Source organism: Artemia sp. Qi Xiang Cuo, chromosome 21, assembly GCF_049724085.1.
Source record: "Artemia sp. Qi Xiang Cuo chromosome 21, ASM4972408v1, whole genome shotgun sequence".
NCBI lineage: Eukaryota > Metazoa > Arthropoda > Branchiopoda > Anostraca > Artemiidae > Artemia > Artemia sp. Qi Xiang Cuo.
In genome coordinates this window covers 12,928,856-12,950,984 of record NC_142814.1, presented here as the reverse complement: position 1 = coordinate 12,950,984, position 22,129 = coordinate 12,928,856, and the positions used below count along the sequence as shown (strand labels likewise).

At 36.4% G+C, this 22,129-nt stretch overlaps 1 protein-coding gene across 1 annotated transcript in view; it reads left to right on the top strand.

Annotated features, from left to right (window-relative positions):
* Positions 1-21,912, top strand: part of LOC148939253 (uncharacterized) — a 95,840-nt gene extending 73,928 nt beyond the window's left edge. Inside the window, exon 13 of the mRNA XM_089106620.1 lies at positions 21,779-21,912. Coding sequence (XP_088962746.1) covers positions 21,779-21,824 — 46 coding nt within the window. The 3' untranslated portion in view covers positions 21,825-21,912. The remainder of the gene's footprint in view (positions 1-21,778) is intronic.
* Positions 21,913-22,129: the final 217 nt, after the last annotated feature.

Genomic DNA, 22,129 nt, shown 5'->3' with positions numbered 1-22,129 from the left:
TTTTGCAAGTAAGTTTTTGCAAGTAAGTATTTCTTTAAAGCACTTCTCATTCAAATTAACCAGCCCTTTTGTTTGACCAGTCTTTCTTAAAGATTTGTAACAAAAAGTCAAACTAGCGTAAAGAACGAGGGCAGAAGAAGAGACAGCCCCCCTCAAATACAGAATAATTTCTGTTCATTTAAAATTTTAATGTTGCTCTTTACTTTCAGTTAAAAAAACTTGTTTTTTTATTTAGTTTCTGCCTGTTTTGCAAATAATTCCAGGAATTCCCGTCGCTATGTAAAATTGTTCCTGTAAAATTCCCCGGGAAACTTTGCTTCCAGCAGAAATTATCTTTGGGCAAATGCACCTCGCTGAAAATTCCCACCTTCCCCCCTTAGAAAATATTCCTATATTTTTCCAATAACAAATGCTCTGTGTAAACAATGGGCAAAGTGCATAATTTTCAGCCGTATCCCCAGGAACTATGGAGGATCATGTTATCCCCAGAGTTATGATTATTGGACCTTTCAACTATGGGCTTGTGATAGTAATTTTTTGAAATAAATATTTTATCTTATCCTATGCTGAATCAAATGCCTGTCTCAAATTTGTATCGCGTGTTCATGGGGGGAAATGGGGCGTGGCAAGGAACTAGTTGCCCTACAATCTTTTTGGTCCCTTAAATGGGGGTAGAATTCTTATCTACCTTCGAAAGAGCCCTTTTTCGATCTTCTTGGACCATTGGTTTGACCCCTGGGAAAAAAAGAGGCAAACAAGTAAACAGGCTATCTGTAATCTTTCTTCTGGCAAAATTATAAAATTCCACATATTTGTTAATAAAAACTTGAAACCTCTACTGTAGTATTCTCTGATATGCTAACTCTGATGTTGTGACTTTTAATTAGATCGCTTGAATTTTTGTGAGGTCCCCCCCCACCCTTTTATCGAAAATCAAGCTTTTTTTTCATGCTCGTAGGTTTTCATGAGTAATATAAAATCATATATAATATTCTAATATAATATTAATGAAACTCATTAAATTATAATTTAGAATCATAGTCAGCGCAATAGCGCTGCCTAAGTAAAGAGCGATGTTGGCACAATGTATTTTTTTTTTAGACTTGGGCACTTCGTATTGAAGGAGTTGTTTTAGAAACTTCGAAAGGGGCTTATTCGATTGGAAATTGAAAGTCCTAGCTCCTGTTTTAATATTCAATGTGATTGGAGGGCATCTAGCTCCCCTACCCCAGTAGAAGTGACCCTATTGACACTGTCCCTCACCCCTGCTGCCATATACAATTTAGTCTAACTCTGTCAGTACACCAAATAAGGGCATAGAGTCCCTGGGGAGAACACGTGGCTAATAGGGGTCAATGACCTAAATAATCAAAGTGTGTCAACAACAACAACATCGACCTTGACATTCGCTGAGAGCGTGCACTTACAACAACAACAACATCGACCTTGGAACACCGGTGCTGTCGACCTCAATTCACCTATCGTGAATCAATAATTCCCTTAGAAACAACAAATTAATTCCCCTTTCTTGACAGATAAATCAACCAATGACATCATCTGTCAGACTTTAAAAATTTTCGCATAGAAACGATTCTCCAGGAATAGATCCAAGTCATTAATGTCTTTGCCTCGGAAACAACTCTTTTGGTCGAACTCTAAAGGATATTAATAACCAAAGGCCATGGAAACAATTCTCCAAGAAACATCTTAGCGATGAATTATTTTAGCGCGAGAATCAGGTTTCTTATTAATTTGAAATGCATTAGCGCAGAGATGCCAAAAAACAAAAGGAACACGCTGAAATTACGTTTAGGGATTATTTGGGTGAAACCGTTTTAGACAGGCTATGGAACTATTTCGGTGAAACAGTTAGAGACATTTTGAAAGATGATTTTTGAAGAGATTTTAGAAGAGAATTTAATGGTGAAACTCTGTGGTCGTTATAATACACAAGTTTCATTTGAACAGTGTTGTGAGGTCCTCTAACCCAACCCCAAAGGGTTCCAATCCTCCTACCCCAACCCCGAAGGAAGCCCCCGGTCCTCAAAGGCCCCCCAAGCTCCCAAAGGACCAACGGGGTCCCAAAGGCCCTCAACCGGTCCCCAAATGTCCCCAGGCCCCCAACTGCCCCCCGGACCCCCAAAGGCCCTCCCTGTGCCCCAAAGGCCCTCCCCGGGTCCCCAAAAGTCCACCGGACCAGAGAAGTGCCGCCCGGAAGCGCCGGGGGTCACGAAATCGCCACAGGATGTGCCGCCGGGCTGTGCCGCTGGTCAGGAAAGCACCGCAGGGGATGCGCCGCAGGAGGGCACCGCAGGAAAGCGCCGCAGGATGCGCCGCAGGGATGCGCCGCAAAAAAAAGTAAACTACAAAGTAAAACGTACGACCTGGGATCCCCCAACCGCCCGCCTCCGCCCCCCACCGGCCCTCCCCCGGTCCTCCAAGGTCCCCCGGGCGCCCAACCCGACACCCGGACCCCAAGGGTCCCCCAGGCCCCCAAAGGTCCTCCCCCGGTCCCCAAAGGTCCACTGGGCTCCCAAAGGTCCTCCCCGGTCCCCGAAGGTCCCCCGGGCTCCCAAAAGACCACTCAATCCTCAAGGGCCCCCGGATCCCCAAACGCCCTCCCTGGGCCCCAAAGGTCCTCCCCCGGTTCCCCATACATGCACACAAAAACTTACACACACACGAAAACTTACACCCACACACAAAAACTTACACACACACATGAAAACTTACACACACACATGAAAACTTACACACACACGCCAAAACTTACACACACACACACACAAAAACTTACACATGCACACGAAAACTTACATGCACACAAAAACTTACATGCACACAAAAAATTACACACACACACACACAAAACTAACACACACAAACACACAAGAAAACACACACACACGCAAAATCTAACACAAACAAAAAAAATTACACACACACAAAAACTTAAACAGCAAAACGAAAAAAACTTACACACACACAAAAACTTACACACACAAAAAAACTTACACACACAGACACGAAAACTTACACACACACACATACTTACACACACACACACACACAAAAAAATAACAAAAACAAAAACACACAAACACACAAAAAAAATTACATACACACACAAAAAACTTACATCCACACACAAAAACTTAGACACACAAAAACTTACACACACACACACAAAAAACTTACACAAACACGCAAAAACTTACATGCACAAAAAAACTGACATTCACACAAAAACTTACACACACGCACAAAATCTTACAGGCACACACACAAGCTTACACACACACACACACATGAAAACTTACACACACACGCCAAAACTTACACACACACACGCAAAAACTTAAACAAAAACACACAAAAAAAAACACAAACACAAAAAAACATACACACACACATTACACACAAAAACTTACACACCTAACATTTCTAGGTTAACTTACATCAGGTTAAGTGGCGCGCCACTTAACCTGATGTAAGTTAACCTAGAAATGTTAGGTACCTTAACCTAAGCTAACCTAACCTGACCTTGGTGGTGAGGGTCCTATCCGTGGCCGGCGTTCAGTCCCCGGGTCCCGGGGGGGGTGGGGGGGAGTACCCTTGAAAGTTAATTTCCCCAAACCTTGGGGGGGGGGGTCCCCCCCGGGGTCGGCGGACCGTCACCGGGGCCCCGGGGGGGGGGCGTACGTAGGCTAAGCTATTCTAACCTAAATTAACCTAACGTAACCTGCCCTAACCTAACCATACACATAAATTTTTGTTGAGGGGGGCGGGAGCCCCCCCCCCCCAAATAAAAAATCTTCAAAACGGAGGTTGCCGTTAATTAACCTAACCTTATATAAGCGAACCGCCCCTACCCAACACAATCACTGGATTTACGTCTCTAACCAAATTCAATGTATTTAAATAGTAATGGTAGTGGCAGTGGGGGAGGGGGGGGGCTACGTAGGCTAAGCTAGTCTAACCTAAATTAACCTAACATAATCTAACCTAGCCTAACCATACACCTAACTTTTTATCTGTCTCTAACCTAATTCAAGGGATTTCAAGAGCGATGGTTGAGGTGGGGGGGGAGCTCGACACCCAAGAACTTTTCTGTCTCGTACGTAGGCTAAGCTAGTCTACCCTAAATTAACCTAACATAATCTAACCTAGCTTAACCATACATCTACTCACTCTTTGATAGACTGACAAAAAGTCTAATGTCCTTTTTACATTCGCTTATATTCAAAACAAAAACGAACACAAAATTTACTTAATATATATTCTATATGCTTTGATTGATACAAATAGTCTAAGTAAGTTGAGAATTGTTTTTTTGAAATCAGTCTTCACGAGTTATAAGTGGCAATTCTAGTGAGTGTTAAATGATACATAGAAAAGTAATAATTGTTCTAAATCAAAAGTTTGCACGATTTCGTAAATAAATAATCGTTAGGTTAGTATATTTAAGAGCTTTGAAAAACTTTAAAAGTCAGTATATTTTGAGATAGTAAGAAAGATGGAAAATAATGTAAGGGTATTCAACTGGATGCCTAGCTAGGTTGTAATTGAGTTCAATAATATGTTCTTTCAATTTGTTTTCCATTGGACATATGCAAAATAATATTACATTAGAATTCATCTGAAATATAAACCACTGTGGAAAGATACTTATCTAAAGTATGTAAATTAAAAATGTAAAATGTATATTTCAAAGAAGTTAGATACCTATTAATAATTAAAAAACAATAAAGCTTGAGAAGTGGTTTTCTTTAGTATTGTTTGTGAATGATTAAAAGAAGATGAGTGACAGAAAACATTTTGAAACTAAACAAAAATTTAAATTTTGTAAATTGTAAAATGTTGTCAAAATGTAATTTTTTCCTGAAATTGAAACCTCTTAGTTTAACTTATGTATTTAAACTTTGGTAGATATAATGGTTCGAAAATAAACCATTCCCGTAATACAGAAAATTTAGTTTTGAACAATTATTCGTTATTATTTAATCATATCTTTGGTTTAGTCTGGTAGCTCTTTACTTTTACTCGAAAAGTGTCCTCTTGTGGGAAATGCAAAATACGATGAAATTACTTTCCCATGGTTCTAATTCATATCCTTCAATTAGGGGGGTCAGGTTGCATTTTTTCTAACTTTTGAGTGTTTATACAATAGAATGGCTCATAATTAATACATTTACACTTTAGAAATAATAATTTTCTTTATATCTATTAATTTTTAGACTTTTAGCAGTTTAAAACAATGAACATTTTGCATATTTTCTATCTTTTGTGTGTTTTTGCACTATTAAGTACAATCTAAAATACATAAAAACTTTAGATCTAATAAATTTGTTATTTATACTTCCATATAAGCATTATATCTGAGTTATTAAAGGAATATTTTGTATTTTTTCTAACTTTTGTGTGTTTTAGCAAAAGAATGGCTCATATTTAAAACACGTACCCTTAGCTAGTTGAAAATGTCTATGAATTCTTCATTTTTAGCCGTTTTGCAGAGGTAATAAAGGAATATTTTTTAATTTTTCTAACTTTTGTGTGTTTTCGCAACAGAATGGCTCATATTTAAAACACTTACCCATAGCTATTTGAATAGTTGACTTTAGCCTTCTATTTTTTCCGATTTTTTTTTTTTATACTGGATTATTTGTATAATTACTATATATATTGTGGTTTCGCGAAAGAATGGTTCATATTTAAAACAGTTACCCTTAGCTAGCTGGAAATACGTATGAATTCTTAATTTTTACTCATATTGTAGATGTAATAAAGAAACATTTTGTATTTTTTCTAACTTTTGTGTGTTTTCGCAATAGAATGGCTCATATTTAAAACAATTAAACTTAGCTAGTTGAAAATTTGTATGAATTCTTAATTTTTACCCGTTTTTCAGAGGTAATAAAGGACTATTTTGTATTTTTTCTAAATTTTGTGTGTATTAGCACCAGAAAGTCTCATAATTAATAATCTTTCCATTATAATGTATTTTAATATGATTTATAATAATATAAATGCATAATTTAATTTTCAATAAATTTATATTTTGTAATTTTACTATCATAATTTTTTGAAAGAAAAATACTGGCTCATTTTGAAATAAATTAAACTTATATATTAGAAAAATTGTCTTAATAAGTAATTATTACAATTCTATAATAGTTCATAAAGGTTTTTATTGTCTTTTTTCGAACTTTTTTGTGTTTTCGCATCAGAATGGCTCATATTTAAAACACTTACCCTTAGCTAGTTGAAAATATGTGTGAATTCTTCATGTTTAACCGTTTTGCAGAGGTAATAAAGGAACATTTTGTATTTTTCTAACTTTTGTGTGTTTTCGCAACAGAATTGCTCATATTTAAAACACTAAACCTTATCTATTTTAATATTTTTATGAATTATAAAATTTTAGCATTATTGAATTTGTAATAAAGTTATAGTTTGACTTACTTCTATCATTGGTGTTTTTTAGAAACAGACTGTCTCATATTTAAAAAACTTACCCTTAGATAGTTGAAAATGTGTATGAATTCTTCATTTTTACCAGTATTGCAGAGGTAATAAAGGAATATTTTGTATTTTTTCTAACTTTTGTGTGTTTTCGAAACAGAATGGTTCATATTTAAAACACTCACACTTAGCTAGTTGAATATGTGTATGAATTCTTCATATTTAGCAGCCGTATTGCAGAGTCTATAAATGAATATTTTGCATTTTTTCTAACTTTTGTGTGTTTTCGCAATAGAATGGCTCATATTTAAAGCATTTACCCCTAGCTAGTTGAAAATGTGTATGAATTCTTCATTTTTAGTCGTATTGCAGAGGTAATAAAGGAATATTTTGTATTTTTTCTAACTTTTGTGTGTTTTCGCAACAGAATGGCTCATATTTAAAACACTTACCCTTAGATAGAAGAAAATGATTATGACGTAGAAAAAATTTGCAGAATAGAATAGGAATTCCCGGTCTCTTTAGAATAATTTATAAATTATGACTTAATAATAAACATTCTGGATCATATGTAACAATCATAAACATAGCTAGTTGAAAAGATGAATGAAGTCTTCATTTTCAGCCGTTTTACATAGGTAATTAAGTAATATTTTGTATTTTTTATAAGGTTTGTGTGTTTTCAAAACAGAATGGTTCTTATTTAAAACACTTACCCTTAGCTAGATGAAAAAGTGTATGAATTCTTCATTTTTAGCCGTTTTTCAGAGCTGAATAATGAATATTTTGTAATTTTTCTAACTTTTGTGTGTTTTTGCAACAGAATGGCTCATACTTAAAACACTTACTAATATCTCGTTGAATATGTGTAAAAATTCTTCATTTTTAACCGTTTTGTAGATGTAATAATGAAACAGTTTATATTTGTTCTTAATATTGTTTTTTTTCGCAATAGATTATCTCATATTTAAAACACTTACCCTTAGCTATTTTAAAATGTGTATGAATTCTTCATTTTTATTAGTATTGAATAGGTAATAAAGGATTATTTTGTATTTTTTCTAACTTTTGTGTGTTTTTGCAACAGAATGGCTCATATTTAAAACACTTAACCTTATCTTGTTTTAATTTTGTATGAATTATTAATAAAAAGCATATTATAAGAGTAAAAATTGGATTTTTATTCTTTTAGTATAACTGAGGTTTTTTTTATCTTAATAATGTCTCTTATTTAAAATACTAAACCTTAGCTAGTAGAAAATGTGTATGTATTCTTCATTTTTATCCTTATTTCAGAGTTAATAAATGAACTTTTTGCATTTTTTCTAAATTTTGTGTGTTTTCGCAATAGAATGACTCATATTAAAAACACTTAACCGTAGCTAGTTAAAAATGTGTATGAATTCTTTATTTTTAGACGTATTGGGGATGTTATATAGGGACATTTGTATTTTTTCTAACCTTTGTGTATTTTCGCAACAGAAAGGCTCATATTTAAAAAATTTACCCTTTAGAAAGTTGAAAATGTCTATTAAATATTAAAAATTATAAAAATTGAAGTGGAACTAAATGACCATTTGTATTTTTTCTAAATTTTGTGTGTTTTCGCAAAAGAATGGAACATATTTAAAATCGTGTGAATGTGTAAGTTTATGTGTTTGTAAGTTTTGGCGTGTTTGTGTAATGTTTCGTGTGTGTGTGTGTAAGTTTTGTGAGTGTGTTTGTTTTTTATTTTTTTTGCGTGTGTGTTTGAGTTTTTTTTTGTGTTCATTTTTAATTTTGTGTTTATTTGTTTGTCTTTGTGTGTAAGTTTTTTTGTGTGTTTAATTTTTTGCGTGTGTGTGTGAGTTTTAGTGTGTGTGTGTGTGTGTGTTTTGTGTGTGTGTGTGTGTGTGTGTGTATGTTTTTTTGTTAATTTTAGTTTTTGTTTGCATCTATGTTATAGCGTTCTTTTGTAAGTTTTTGTGTGTGTGTGTGTGTGTGTATGTTTTTGTGTGTGTAAGTTATTTGTGTTTTTGTGTTTGCATTATTTTTATTTTTAGTTGTTTTTTGTGCAAGTTTTTGTGCGTGTGTGTGTGAGTTTTTTTTGTGTTCATGTTTATGTTTTTGTGTGTGTGTGTGTATGTTTGTGTGTTTATGTAAGTTTTGGCGTGTGTGTGTAAGTTTTCGTGTGTGTGTGTGTGTGTATTTTTTGTGTGTGTGTGTGTGTAATTTTTTGTGTGCAGGTAAGTTTTTCTGTGCATGTAAGTTTTCGTGTGCTTGTGTAAGTTTTTGTGTGTGTGTGTGTGTGTAAGTTTGTGTGTGTGTGTGTTTAAGTTTTGGCGTGTGTGTGTGTAAGTTTTGGCGTGTGCATGTGTAAGTTTTCATGTGTGTATGTGTGTAAGTTTTTGTGTGTGTGTGTAAGTTTTTGTGCGTGTGTGTGTTTTGTGTGTGTGTAAGTTTTTGTTTGCATGTAAGTTTTTGTGTGCATGTAAGTTTTTGCGTGTGGGTCTAAGTTTTGTGTGTGTGTGTGTGTAAGTTTTTGTGTGTCTAAGCTTTTGTGTGTGGATATAAGTTTTTTGTGTGTGTGTGTTTGTGTTTGTGTGTGTGTTTGTGTGTGTGTAATTTTTTGTGTGTTTTATTTTTTTGTGTGTGTGTGTGTATTAGTTTTTTTGTTCGTGTGTGTGTGTGTAATTTTGTGTGTGTGTAAGTTTTGGCGTGTGTGTTTTATTTTTCGTGTGTGTGTGTGTAAGTTTTGTGTGTGTGTGTTTATGTTTTTGTGTGTGTGTGTGTGTGATTTTTTTTTGTTTTGTTGTGTAAGTTTTTGTGTGTGTGTGTGTGTGTGTTTTTGTGTGTGTTTGTGTTTAATTTTTTGTGTGTTTGTAAGTTTTGGCGTGTGTGTTTGATTTTTCGTGTGTGTGTGTGTGTGTAAGTTTTTTGTGTTTGTGTGTGTGTAAGTTTTTGTGTGCATGTAATTTTTTATGTGCTTGTAAGTTTTCGTGTGATTGTGTTTGTTTTTGTCTGTGTGTGTGTGTGTAAGTTTTTGTGTGTGTGTGTGTAAGTTTTGGCGTGTGTGTGTAAGTTTTCGTGTGTGTGTGTAAGTTTTCGTGTGTGTGTGTAAGTTTTTGAGTGTGTGTGTCAGTTTTTGTGTGTGTGTAAGTTTTAGTGTGCATGTATGGGGAACCGGGGGAGGACCTTTGGGGCCCAGGGAGGGCGTTTGGGGATCCGGGGGCCCTTGAGGATTGAGTGGTCTTTTGGGAGCCCGGGGGACCTTTGGGGACCGGGGGAGGGCCTTTGGGAGCCCAGTGGACCTTTGGGGACCGGGGGAGGACCTTTGGGGGTCTGGGTGGGCCTTTGGGGGCGTCGGTTGGCCCTTTGGGAGCCCGGAGGACCTTTGAGGACCAGGGGAGGGCCTTTGGGGGTCTGAGAAGGGCGTTTGGGGGATAACATTTCGAAATTTTTACTTTTTAGTTTACTTTTTTTGCAGCGCATCCCTGCGGCGCATCCCTGTGGCGCTTTCCTGCGGCGCATCCCTGCGGCACATTCCTGACCCGTGGCGCAACCCTGCGGCACATCCTGTTGTGCTTTCCTGGGCCACGGCGCCTCCCGCCAGCGCTTCTCTGGTCCGGGGGACCTTTGAGGACCGGGGGTGGGCCTTTGGGGCACCGGGAGGGCCTTTGGGGGTCCGGAGGGGCAGTTGGGGACCGGTGGAGGGCCTTTGGGTCCCCGTGGGTCCTTTGGGAGCCCTGGGGGACCTTTGAGGACCGGGGGCCTCCTTCGGGGTAGGGGTAGGAGGATTGGAACCCTTTGGGGTTGGGTTAGAGGACCTCACAACACTGTTCAAATGAAACTTGTGTATTATAACGACCACAGAGTTTCACCATTAAATTCTCTTCTAAAATCTCTTCAAAAATCATCTTTCAAAATGTCTCTAACTGTTTCGCCGAAATAGTTCCATAGCCTGTCTAAAACGGTTTCACCCAAATAATCCCTAAACGTAATTTCAGCGTGTTCCTTTTGTTTTTTGGCATCTCTGCGCTAATGCATTTCAAATTAATAAGAAACCTGATTCTCGCGCTAAAATAATTCATCGCTAAGATGTTTCTTGGAGAATTGTTTCCATGGCCTTTGGTTATTAATATCCTTTGGAGTTCGACCAAAAGAGTTGTTTCCGAGGCAAAGACATTAATGACTTGGATCTATTCCTGGAGAATCGTTTCTATGCGAAAATTTTTAAAGTCTGACAGATGATGTCATTGGTTGATTTATCTGTCAAGAAAGGGAAATTAATTTGTTGTTTCTAAGGGGAATTATTGATTCACGATAGGTGAATTGAGGTCGACAGCTCAAGTGTTCCAATGTCGATGTCGTTGTTGTTGTAAGTGCACGCTCTCAGCGAATGTCAAGGTCGATGTTGTTGTTGTTGACACACCTTGATTACGCAATCAATTTAGGTCATTGACCCCATTAGCCACGTGTTCTCCCCAGGGACTCTATGCCCATATTTGGTGTACTGACAGAGTTAGACTAAATTGTAGATGGCAGCAGGGGTGAGGGACAGTGTCAATAGGGTCACTTCTACTTACCCCTCACCCATCATTCCTACACATCCTATCAAAATTTTGAGATGGCCATTTTGTTCAACATAGTTGAAAGGTCTAGTAATTAGGTATTTAGGGTTGGCATCCCCCCCACATCCCTCAGGGTAAGGGCTATAAGTTATACTCTTTCCCCTAAACGCATCTGGTTGAAATTGTGAGATAGCCATTTTGGTCAAAATAGTCCAAAGAATATATAACAATGCCTCCAGGATCGACACAACCCCTCAGAGCCCTGAGGCAAGGATTGTAAGTTATATTCTGGGGGAAAGGCTTTAAGCTACACTAGTTGCCCATTCTTAACATATAAGGTTTTTGTGGAAGGGGTGGTCTTACAAATTTCGGATCGGGCCCATTGGATTAGAAATAAGAAGTTCTATTGCCCTTTTTAAGAGTCAATAGGGATTTGAAGGCAACCAGCCCCCCCCCCCCCCTACGCCAATCATTTCCCAAAACAAGTATCCAATCAAAATTTTGAGATATCTATTTTGTTCAGCATTGTTCAAAGGTCCAGTAATTATGCCTCTGGGGATGTCATCTCCCCCCGCAGCCCTTAGGGCAAAGACCTTTAAGTTTTCATTTCGTGTCAATCGGGCAGTCAATAGCTAATAAGATCCAACATAATATGTCCCATGGGCAATGTAATTATCCTACGTACCTAGGAAGTCTTTCTGAGAATTCTATGTTTTTAACTCCGGTAACACAAGAAGAGCTTGCTAAGGTTGCTAAGCTTTTAAATAATGAAAATTCCCCGGGGATTGATGAGTCGTTGACCAATATTGTTAAAGCCATTTTACCTAGTATTAATAAAGTTATGTGTCATTTAATAAATCTGTCATTTAGATCGGGAACTTTTCCGGATTCTTTTAAAAAAGCGAAAGTGTTACCACTATATAAAAATGGTGACCGGACTAATTGCTCAAATTATAGACCCATTTCTATTCTTTCGGGTTTTTCTAAAGTAATGGAGCGATGTTTTTTATAATCGAATGTATAATTTTCTCTGTTCAAAAGATTATTTTTCAAAAACTCAATATGGATTTAGAAAAGAGCATAGTACGCAGGATGCTATATTAACTATGGTACAATTTATTCACGAGTGTCTGGACATAATATTGGATCCCGGCGAGTATATTTTTGGACCTTGAGAAGGCCTTTGATTCGTTAAGCCATGAAATATTGTTGTATAAATTAAACCACGGTGGAATACGAGGACCAGCGCACGATTTTATCGCATCTTTTATAAGTCGTCGCTCCCAAGTGACTATGATCAACGACACAGTTTCGGATCCATGTCTGTTGTCAAATATTGGTGTCCCGCAAGGCTCAATCCTGGGACCACTGCTTTTTTTAATATATATAAATGACCTTCCATCAGCGACAGAAAACCTTGGTCTGAATGTTCTTTTCGCTGATGATACCGGATCATCACTTACTGGATATTCGGAAGAGGATCTCAATGAGAAGCTGCAAATCGTATTTTCACAACTTCTTGTATGGCTAAAAGCTAATCGTTTGTCACTAAATGCATCAAAAATCAAATTTATCATTTATAGTAGAATTGGGCAGAATGCACAAGTAATTTCAACAATATTTGATCATGCTACAAATATTCAAATTCAAAGGGTAAGTTCGTTCCGGTATCTGGGTATTATTATTGATGAAAATCTGTCATATAAAGAACATTGTAATAGATTACGGGTTAAAGTTGCTCAGGGGTTGGTATAATGCGAAGGTTTCAGCATTTTTTTCCATATGAAATCCTACGTCTAATTTATTTTGCGTTGGTTCATTCCCATCTTACGTATTGTCCTCTGATATATTTGGCAACATTCAGATGTAATGTGAAACCGATACAAATTCTTCAAAACCGGGCTCTTCTAATTTTAAAGAAATATTTACCATCACCGTCTTCGTATCCTAATAAGAGTAAAACTGAAACTCTATATCTTTTAACTAATATTTTGCCTGTTTCACAGATATTCACCCTCAATTCTTTTTTATTTAAGGTAAAATATGACCGGTCGGATCTACCTACGTACTTTCGTTCGAATAATTTTTTCCCTGTGCAACATGCCCATTCTTATGAAACCCGTCATAAATGGAACATTCAGCACCTAAAATTAAGCACAGAGAGATCACGGTTCTCGCTCTTATTTTCAATCACGGGTTCATGGTGTCTTCATCTACCATTTATTGATTGCAGCAAATCTCTTCCAAATATAAAAAAACAACTTCATTCTATCCTTATAAATAATTTTAAGAATTAATAATATATTGAAAATGTGGGTACATTTGATAATATTGTTTTGTTGGGTGTTTTGCCCTGTGAGATGCCGGTCATCGGTTACCCTTATTCGCCCGTTGTTTTTTTTGTTTTTTTTTACTGGTATTTTCGGTGGATCTTTGCCCGGTGTCGGTGGGTTTGTGGGGTGGGTGCCCGTCTATTGGTGAGTCATGGAATAAATATTATTTATTTTTTCGTAGTCAAACAGGTTTATTCCGATTAATGTATCGGGTTTTTGTCATTCGACCTTGTGTCTCCGGCGTTTACCCTCTATTTATGTCTATTTTGTACAGATATTTTAAAATTAAACCTTGAACCTTAAGCATTTCGTTCATTGTTTACATATAGCATATGCTATTGAAGTTATGCATGTTAGACCTTTACTTTCCAAAAAGACGAAAGGTATTCAGGCGAGCCTTTCAGGGAGTGCTGAATTAACTCAAAACACGTTATGTATATATGGGTTGTCAAAAGGGTGTAACTCAGGTATGGCTGAGTATACTAATTTGCAACTTCCAGGAAGTGATAAGGGAAATGATCAATTGACCAAAAAGTCAATATTTGCATGCTGCTACTACTACTACAATTACTACTACTACTAATACCATTATTTCAGCTAATACTACTGCATCTCTAGCGAGTACTACCAAGGCTGGTGATATTCAAATGAAAATCCGAGGAAACGTTGAGGGGAAAGTTGAACTAAATCAAAACTTACTCTGTGTATACAGATTGCTGGTACAGGTGATTCAGCAATATTTTTGGAAGGGTTTACCGTATCAAGATAAAACTTCTGGGGCATCATGAGTGGGGTGTCCCAGTGACCGAAAGGCAACATGTACCTGGCACTACTGCTATTTATACTGCTGCTACTGTTGTTACTTGTACTTATCAAGATGAAACTTCTGGGGCATCATGAGTGGGGTGTCCAAGTGACCGAAAGGCAACATGTACCTGGCACTACTGCTATTAATACTGCTGCTACTGTTGTTACTAGTACTTATCAAGATGAAACTTCTGGGGCATCATGAGTGGGGTGTCCAAGTGACCGAAAGGCAACATTTAGCTGGCACTACTGCTATTTATACTGCTGCTACTGTTGTTACTTGTACATATCAAGATGAAACTTCTGGGGTATCATGAGTGAGGTCTCCAAATGACCGAAAGGCAACATGTACCTGGCACTACTGCTATTAATACTGCTGCTACTGTTGTTACTAGTACTTATCAAGATGAAACTTCTGGGGTATCATGAGTGGGGTATCCAAGTGACCGAAAGGTAACATGTACCCGGCACTACCGCTATTAATACTGCTGCTACTGTTGTTACTGGTACTTATCAAGATGAAACTTCTGGGGCATTATTAGTGGGGTGTCCAAGTGACTGAAATGCAATATGTACCTGGCACTACTGCTATTAATACTGCTGCTACTGTTGTTACTAGTACTTATCAAGATGAAACTTCTGGGGTATCATGAGTGGGGTGTCCAAGTGACCGAAAAGCAACATGTACCTGGCACTACTGCTATTAATACTGCTGCTACTGTTGTTACTAGTACTTATCAAGATGAAACTTCTGGGGCATCATGAGTAGGGTGTCCAAATGACCGAAAGGCAACATGTACCTGGCACTACTGCTATTAATACTGCTGCTACTGTTGTTACTAGTACTTATCAAGATGAAACTTCTGGGGTATCATGAGTTGGGTGTCCAAATGACCGAAAAGCAACATGTACCTGGCACTAATGCTATTAATACTGCTGCTACTGTTGTTACTAGTACATATCAAGATGAAACTTCTGGGGCATCATGAGTGAGGTGTCCAAATGACCGAAAGGCAACATGTACCTGGCACTACTGCTATTAATACTGCTGCTACTGTTGTTACTAGTACTTATCAAGATGAAACTTCTGGGGCATCATGAGTGGGGTGTCCAAATGACCGAAAGGCAACATGTACCTGGCACTACTGCTATTAATACTGCTGCTACTGTTGTCACTAGTACTACTAATGCAGCACTATTGCTGCTACTTTTGTTCCTACTACTACTAAGATACTAGTGCAATTAAGGCTACGCGTATGAACATGAAAATTTGACAGAATAATGATGGGGAATCTGAACTAAATCAAAGCACACTATGTGCATGCAGGTCGTCGAAGAGGTGTATCTCAAGAATGGATTTGAGTATAAGTTTGGAACTTTCAGAGAATGCTTAAAGGGGAATATGAGCATGCCACTACTAATACTATTACCACTGATATTTTTATTAATGCTAATACTATTACTACTGCTACTAAACTACTCCCACTACTACTTCAATTGTAACAACTTGTAAGGCTTAGAATATTAATATAAAAAGTGCGTTAAAAGGGCACATCAGTAATATTTTTGGAATCACATAAAGAAAGAAAAACGAGCAAAAAGGGGGTTTTTATAGGCCAAATGAAAATACTGAAAAAACAAAGCGAATATTTCGAGAGGACAAACGCCTCTCTTCTTCAGCGCGAAACGAAATAATATAACCAAGGAAAGTGCTGAAGAAAAAAAAAAACAAAAAACAAACGCGGAAAGTCAATGTGAAAGGAACCTTGGAAACAAAATCAGCGGAATTTTTAGTATAGGATTTTTGAGCCTGAATTAGTGGGCGAAATATAACTGATAATAAACGAGTCATATTTCGGTTTTCTCAAAAGAGAAGCCGATACTTTAGTAATCCCTGAAATAAACCTTGAACCATTTTCCCAGTCATCTAATCAAACACGTGAACAACCCCTTAGGTCTCAAAGGGTGTCTGCAAGAAATGCATTAATTAAAATCCGAAATCAAATGACATTGTTCTCCAATTTATTTAACTGCTGGTTCGCTTTGTTTTTTGAGTGAATGAATTGATTCCTTATATTTGGCAGTTGTTCGCTAGTTTCCGTCGATTACAGTTCATATGTTTTTTTGGATTTTGTACAAATCGCGGATATTGGTGAATAACCCGCTTTTATGGTTGTTAGGTATTTGGTTTTAATTCTTTAAATTTTTGGCTTTTATTGAGTTTTAATCATCTTTAAGGTTTTTGTTTTTTTGTTCGGTTTTTTGGTTCTTTTAACATTGACTTCCTGCGTGTGTATTTTGTTGTTTTTTTCTTCGGTAATTTCCTTGGAAACATTATTTTGTTTCGCGCTGAAGAAAAGAGGCGTTTGTATTCTCGAAATATTTTTTTTTTCGAATATTTTTTCAGGGGCAGATCACCTTCACTCTACAGGGGCTTAGAAGACATGCTTTGACTTTCTCTTATTTTACTGAGAAGCCATGCTTTGATTTTCTTTTGCTTTCATTTGTTCTTTTGTCGAAATTTTGTGTTATTGCACTCATTTTTTTTCAATTTTATGAAAATTATACTTACGATTATTTTATGCGTCTTCCTTCGTTGTGTTCTTAATTCAAATTTTACTGCTTTCACTTTTGTTTTACGTGAAACATCACACAGCACCACACACAACATGAAGCACTACCACAGCACTGCACTACTGTTTTTCGTTATGTTTTACTACCGGTTCACAAATTTCTTCACCTACCCTCAGTTACTTCACCTATTGCTTCTGAATCGAAGCAGTAAACCGTAAAGTGTCTTATCGTCACGTAAGGCCTTCAATTGTAAAGATCGTCTATCGCAGAACCGTATGCTTTGATCAGTGTATCCCTGCCGTTTTTGGGCCATCCCCCGCCCAGGTATTCCTACGATCCTGTTTCCCCACGCATGAAATTTAAATTTTATTATTCAAAATTTTCGTTTAAACGAAGCTTAAAAAGTCACTTGCTTGGTATCTATTTATAGGTCGTCCTCTAAGCATATTAAGTAATTATAAAGTAAGTATGACGGCACTAGACCCTTAAGGTCCAAACTGGTGGTGCTGATCTCCGTTTCGTGGCCCTTCAGCCAGGAAGTGCAATGGGGGGCTGGGGGCCAGCCATCCTGTGCTTTCGCACACCCTTCCTGCTTACCTTTCTCAGATTTCTCCAGGTACTCATTTAAAGCTGGGTCGAGCATGGCTAAGCTTATAGAGTCACACCACTGACTCGCGTCCCAAATCAAATAACTGACCATGCCAGGGATCGAACCCGTGCCCCTTGGACAAAGAATTCTTTACCCCTTGGACAAAGAATTTCATTTATACTAATGAAAGATAATTTCTGAATACAGCATATTCTATAGACATTATGACATCATTACAATACTATCATGTATCTTTTGCTATTTAAATGCATATGAATGAGACGTCATTCCCAAGAAGAATGTTTTTTTCAAAATTAAGGCTCTAAAGTATAGTCAGCCGAAGAGTGCACGTCCTGCCTATGACCCACCAAAATGTATCCATGTCCCACTGGTGGGACTTACGCCCCACGTTGGGAATCACGGGCTTAGATGCTCGCGTAGAGCGTCACTCTCGTTCCTGCAACAGGCCTTGGTGAAATAAAATTGTTTCTTTGCTGCTGGTGACCTCAGAAACTCAGTGCTAAATGATTGTGCATTTTTGATAGCTTGACAACGAGTTTTTTGTACAAGCAAGACGCAAATTTTTTAAATATCACTCAAATTTACCTTGAGATTGCCAATTTTTTATTTTGGCTTCAAAGTATTCATTTGTCAGATTTAGTGTTTCTGATTTTGGTCTTTCATAAAGCATCAAACACATCATTTTTATATCATATTATACATCATTCATAGTACGTCAAATCAAGATAAGGTTGCAGTATCCTTTCCGATATTGAAATAGTCTACTATTTTTAAAAAATGAAGTTGGAACGCAGTATTCTTCACCTCCTGTCACGCATCAGACTTATCCATTCCTTGCCTCAGCATCGAAAGAATAATCTTGGCAAGAGAATTTTTCATTTCGTAAGGCCCTAAGAAAGTAAAAATGGATGCTTTAATCTGATTTAAAGGGAAGTTATTGTATACATCCTTGGTTTTGACTTGGCTATTATTTTTCTTCTTGTGTTTTCAGCCTTTGTTTTTTACGACGTAAGTTTTTTATTTTTTATTTTTTTAGTTTTCTTTTTTAATAAAAAGGAGCTTCCTAAATCAAAGTAAAGAGCGAAATTAAAACTTTAAATGAACAAAAAATGTGAATAAACGAGTCATATTTCGGTTTTCTCAAAAGAGAAGCTTATACTTTAGTAATCCCTGAAATAAACCTTTAACCACTTTCCCAGTCATATAATCAAACACGTGAACAACCTTTTAGGTCTCAAAGGGTGTCTGCAAGAAATACATTAATTAAAATCCGAAATCAGATTACATAGTTCTCCAACTTATTTAATTGATGCTTCGCTTTGTTTTTTGAGTGAATGAATTGTTTTCTTTTCTTTGTCAGTTGTTCGCTATTATCTGTCGATGGCAGTTCATATTTTTTTGGATTTTGTGCAAATCGCGGATATTGGCGAATAACTCGCTTTTATGGTTGTTAGGTATTTGGTTTTAATTCTTTTAATTTTCGGCTTTTATTGAATTTTATTCATGTTTTAAGTTTTTGGTTTTTTCTTTGGTTTTTTGGTTCTTTTCACATTGACTTTCCGCGTTTATTTTTTGTTGTTTTTTTCTTCGGCACTTTTCTTGGATACATTATTTCGTTTTGCGATGAAGAAGAGAGGCGTTTGTCCTCTTGAAATATTCCCTTTGTTTTTTCAGTATTTTCATTTGGCCTATAAAAACCCCATTTTTTCTTGTTTTTCTTTCTTTGTGTGATGTCAGGCCAATGTGGTTTAAGAAATTATTTTGGGAATGGCTCACCGTATTATGGTGAAACTTCAGGGGCATCATGAGGGGGGTGTTCAACAGACAAAAAGACGAGATGCACATGCTACTACTGTTATTAACACTTCTGCTACTACTATTACTACTACTACTAATGCAACATTAATACTGCTACTACTTCTCCTACTATCACCATAACTGCTGTGATACTACTACTATTCAGGCTAAGTCTATGAAAGTGAAAATTTGATAGAGCATTGAGGGCAATTTTGAACTAAATCAAAAAACACTATGTGTATTCAGATTGTCAAAAGGGCGTGTCTCAAAAATTGATTAGGGTATTAATTGGGAACTTTCAGAGAATGCTCAAAGGGATAGATCAATTGACCAAAAGGCAACATGTGCACGCTACTACTAATACTACTACTACTGCTACTTCATTGCAACTAGTTCTAAGGCTAAGAGCATTAAGATGATAATTTCAAGAAGTATATGAATATACAGACTATCAAAAGATCATATTGGCTATGTGATAGCAGGGGGTAATTGTATTAAGTTGAAACTTTTTGGACTTGATGAGATGGAAGTTCAACTGACCAAAAGGCAATATTTTAATGCTGCTGTTACTAGTTCTAGTGCTATTACTATCAATACTACTATTAGTACTACTAATACTACTACTGTGACTACTGCTACGACTATGCCTAAGTTTTGAATGTGAAATTTTCAGGGAATTTTTAGGAGGGAAGGTAAACTGAATCACGACACACCGTTTGTATGTAGGTTGTCAAAAGAGCATATCTGCAATATCTGTGGAACAGTTTTGTGTTTAAAGTCGAAATTTACAGGGCTTGTTGTGAGTTTTGTTGAACTATTCAAAGCAAATGTTTGCATCCTAATGCTACTGCTTCTACTCATACTACTACTACTACTGCTATTATTATTAGTGCTACTATTACTACCGGTGTTACTACTGCTGCCACTAAAGCTAAGGCTATTAAGGAAAAAATTTTGGGCAATATTGAAAGTTTATTGAACCAAACTGAAACACTATGCCCACACACGTTGTCAAGAGGACGTATCAGCAATGCTTCAGGAACGGTTGATGGTATTAACCTTTAATTTGAAACTCAATCAGCTAAGTTGAGGCTTTCAAGGAGTATTTTGGCGGACATTGGACTAAATCAAAATGAACCACGAGCATAATGATTTTCAAAAGGGTGACAAAACAATATGTTTTTATAAGGGCGGCTTATATTATTAAATTAGACCTTTCAGGATAAGTTTTGGCGGATTTTGAAGAAGCCAGAAGACACTATGTGTATACTTTTAATGCTACTTCTACGGTTACAGTAACTAATGACACTAAGGGTATTAAGGTAAAGCTTTTAGAGAACGTTTAGGGGGAGTTTCAATTAAATGAAGTTACTATACGCAAAAGGTCATATAAGCAGTATCATAGGCAGCGTTGCTCTATCACAGCTAGTAATATCATTGAAACTTTTAAAGGAGCTAATTTGATTACAAATCAAAAGTTCTACTGTCCTTTTTAAGAGTCAGGTGGGTTTGGAGGGCATGCAACTCTCCTCCTTAGCCTATAATTTTCCAAACACTTACAGTCAAAATTTTGAGACAGCCATTTTGTTCAGCATAATTGAACGGTCTGGTAACTATGTATCTAGGTATATTGGGTATGTCAGCCCTTCATAGTTATGCAATGTGCCCATTATGCTTAAAACTAAATGTTGCCAATGTATTTTCCATTAAAACTAAAACCAAATAATGAATAAATAATTGAAGCGAACAGAAATTACAATATATAACCGAGCTAAACTCAAAACGAGCAGAAATTAACATGAGTAGGGCTGACAACCCTCATGTGTTCTCCTGACCAGAACAGAATTTTACTTTACTGAAAATAGAATACAACATATTAAGTATTGTCAATTTTTAACTTTAATAAAACAAAAATTATTATGATTTTAAGGAATATGTATATTAAACTGACAATCCAGGTTCATTTTTTGGCATAGGGCTTGCTCACAACCCTTATGCCTTCTCAAGGCCAGAGAATAATTTTCACTTAACTGAAAAAAAAATACAAATGAATGTTCATTTTTATGAACATTTTTTTGTTCAACTATTAGTCCTAATAGTTTTTGATCTATTAAAGTAAAAAAAATTGGAAACATTTAAAAACAAATTTTTTTCCGTAAAGTGCAAATTATGTTCTGATCTTGAGAAGGTATGGGGGTTATTAGTCCTACTCAGGTTAATTTTTGCTTGTTTTGATTTTGACTGGGTTATTTATTGTAATTTCTATTCGTTTTGGCTTGCCTTTATTTATTAATGGTGATTTGTGATAGTTTTACGCATGAAAGATTATTTGATTTTATTTTTCCGCATTTTTAGTAGATGATTTGATTTTATTTCTCTTCGTTCTTGGTTTAATAGAGTTCTTCATTTTTTCTTTGAAAACTTATTTTATGGAAATAGTTTTTAAATTAACGGGCACAAAAAGATAGTTCTTTCAATGTATCAGCTGTTATCAAAATTATGTCTTTTGCTAAGTTCGGGGATTCTTGGGCCATGTTGCTCCTTACGTACCGTTCGTTTCCACGAACTGATTAAGCTGACAGTTTCTAAAATTTTATCCTTTTTTTAATATCATATTATTGGCTATTTCATTTTTTTTTTTTCAGGAGCAGATCACCTTCACTCTACAGGGGCTTAGAAGCCATGCTTTGACTTTCTCTTATTTGACTGAGAAGCCATGCTTTGATTTTCTTTTGCTTTCATTTGTTCTTTTGTCGAAATTTTGTGTTATTGCACTCATTTTTTTTCAATTTTATGAAAATTATACTTACGATTATTTTATGCGTCTTCCTTCGTTGTGTTCTTAATTCAAATTTTACTGCTTTCACTTTTGTTTTACGTGAAACATCACACAGCACCACACACAACATGAAGCACTACCACAGCACTGCACTACTGTGTTTCGTTATGTTTTACTACCGGTTCTCAAATTTCTTCACCTACCCTCAGTTACTTCA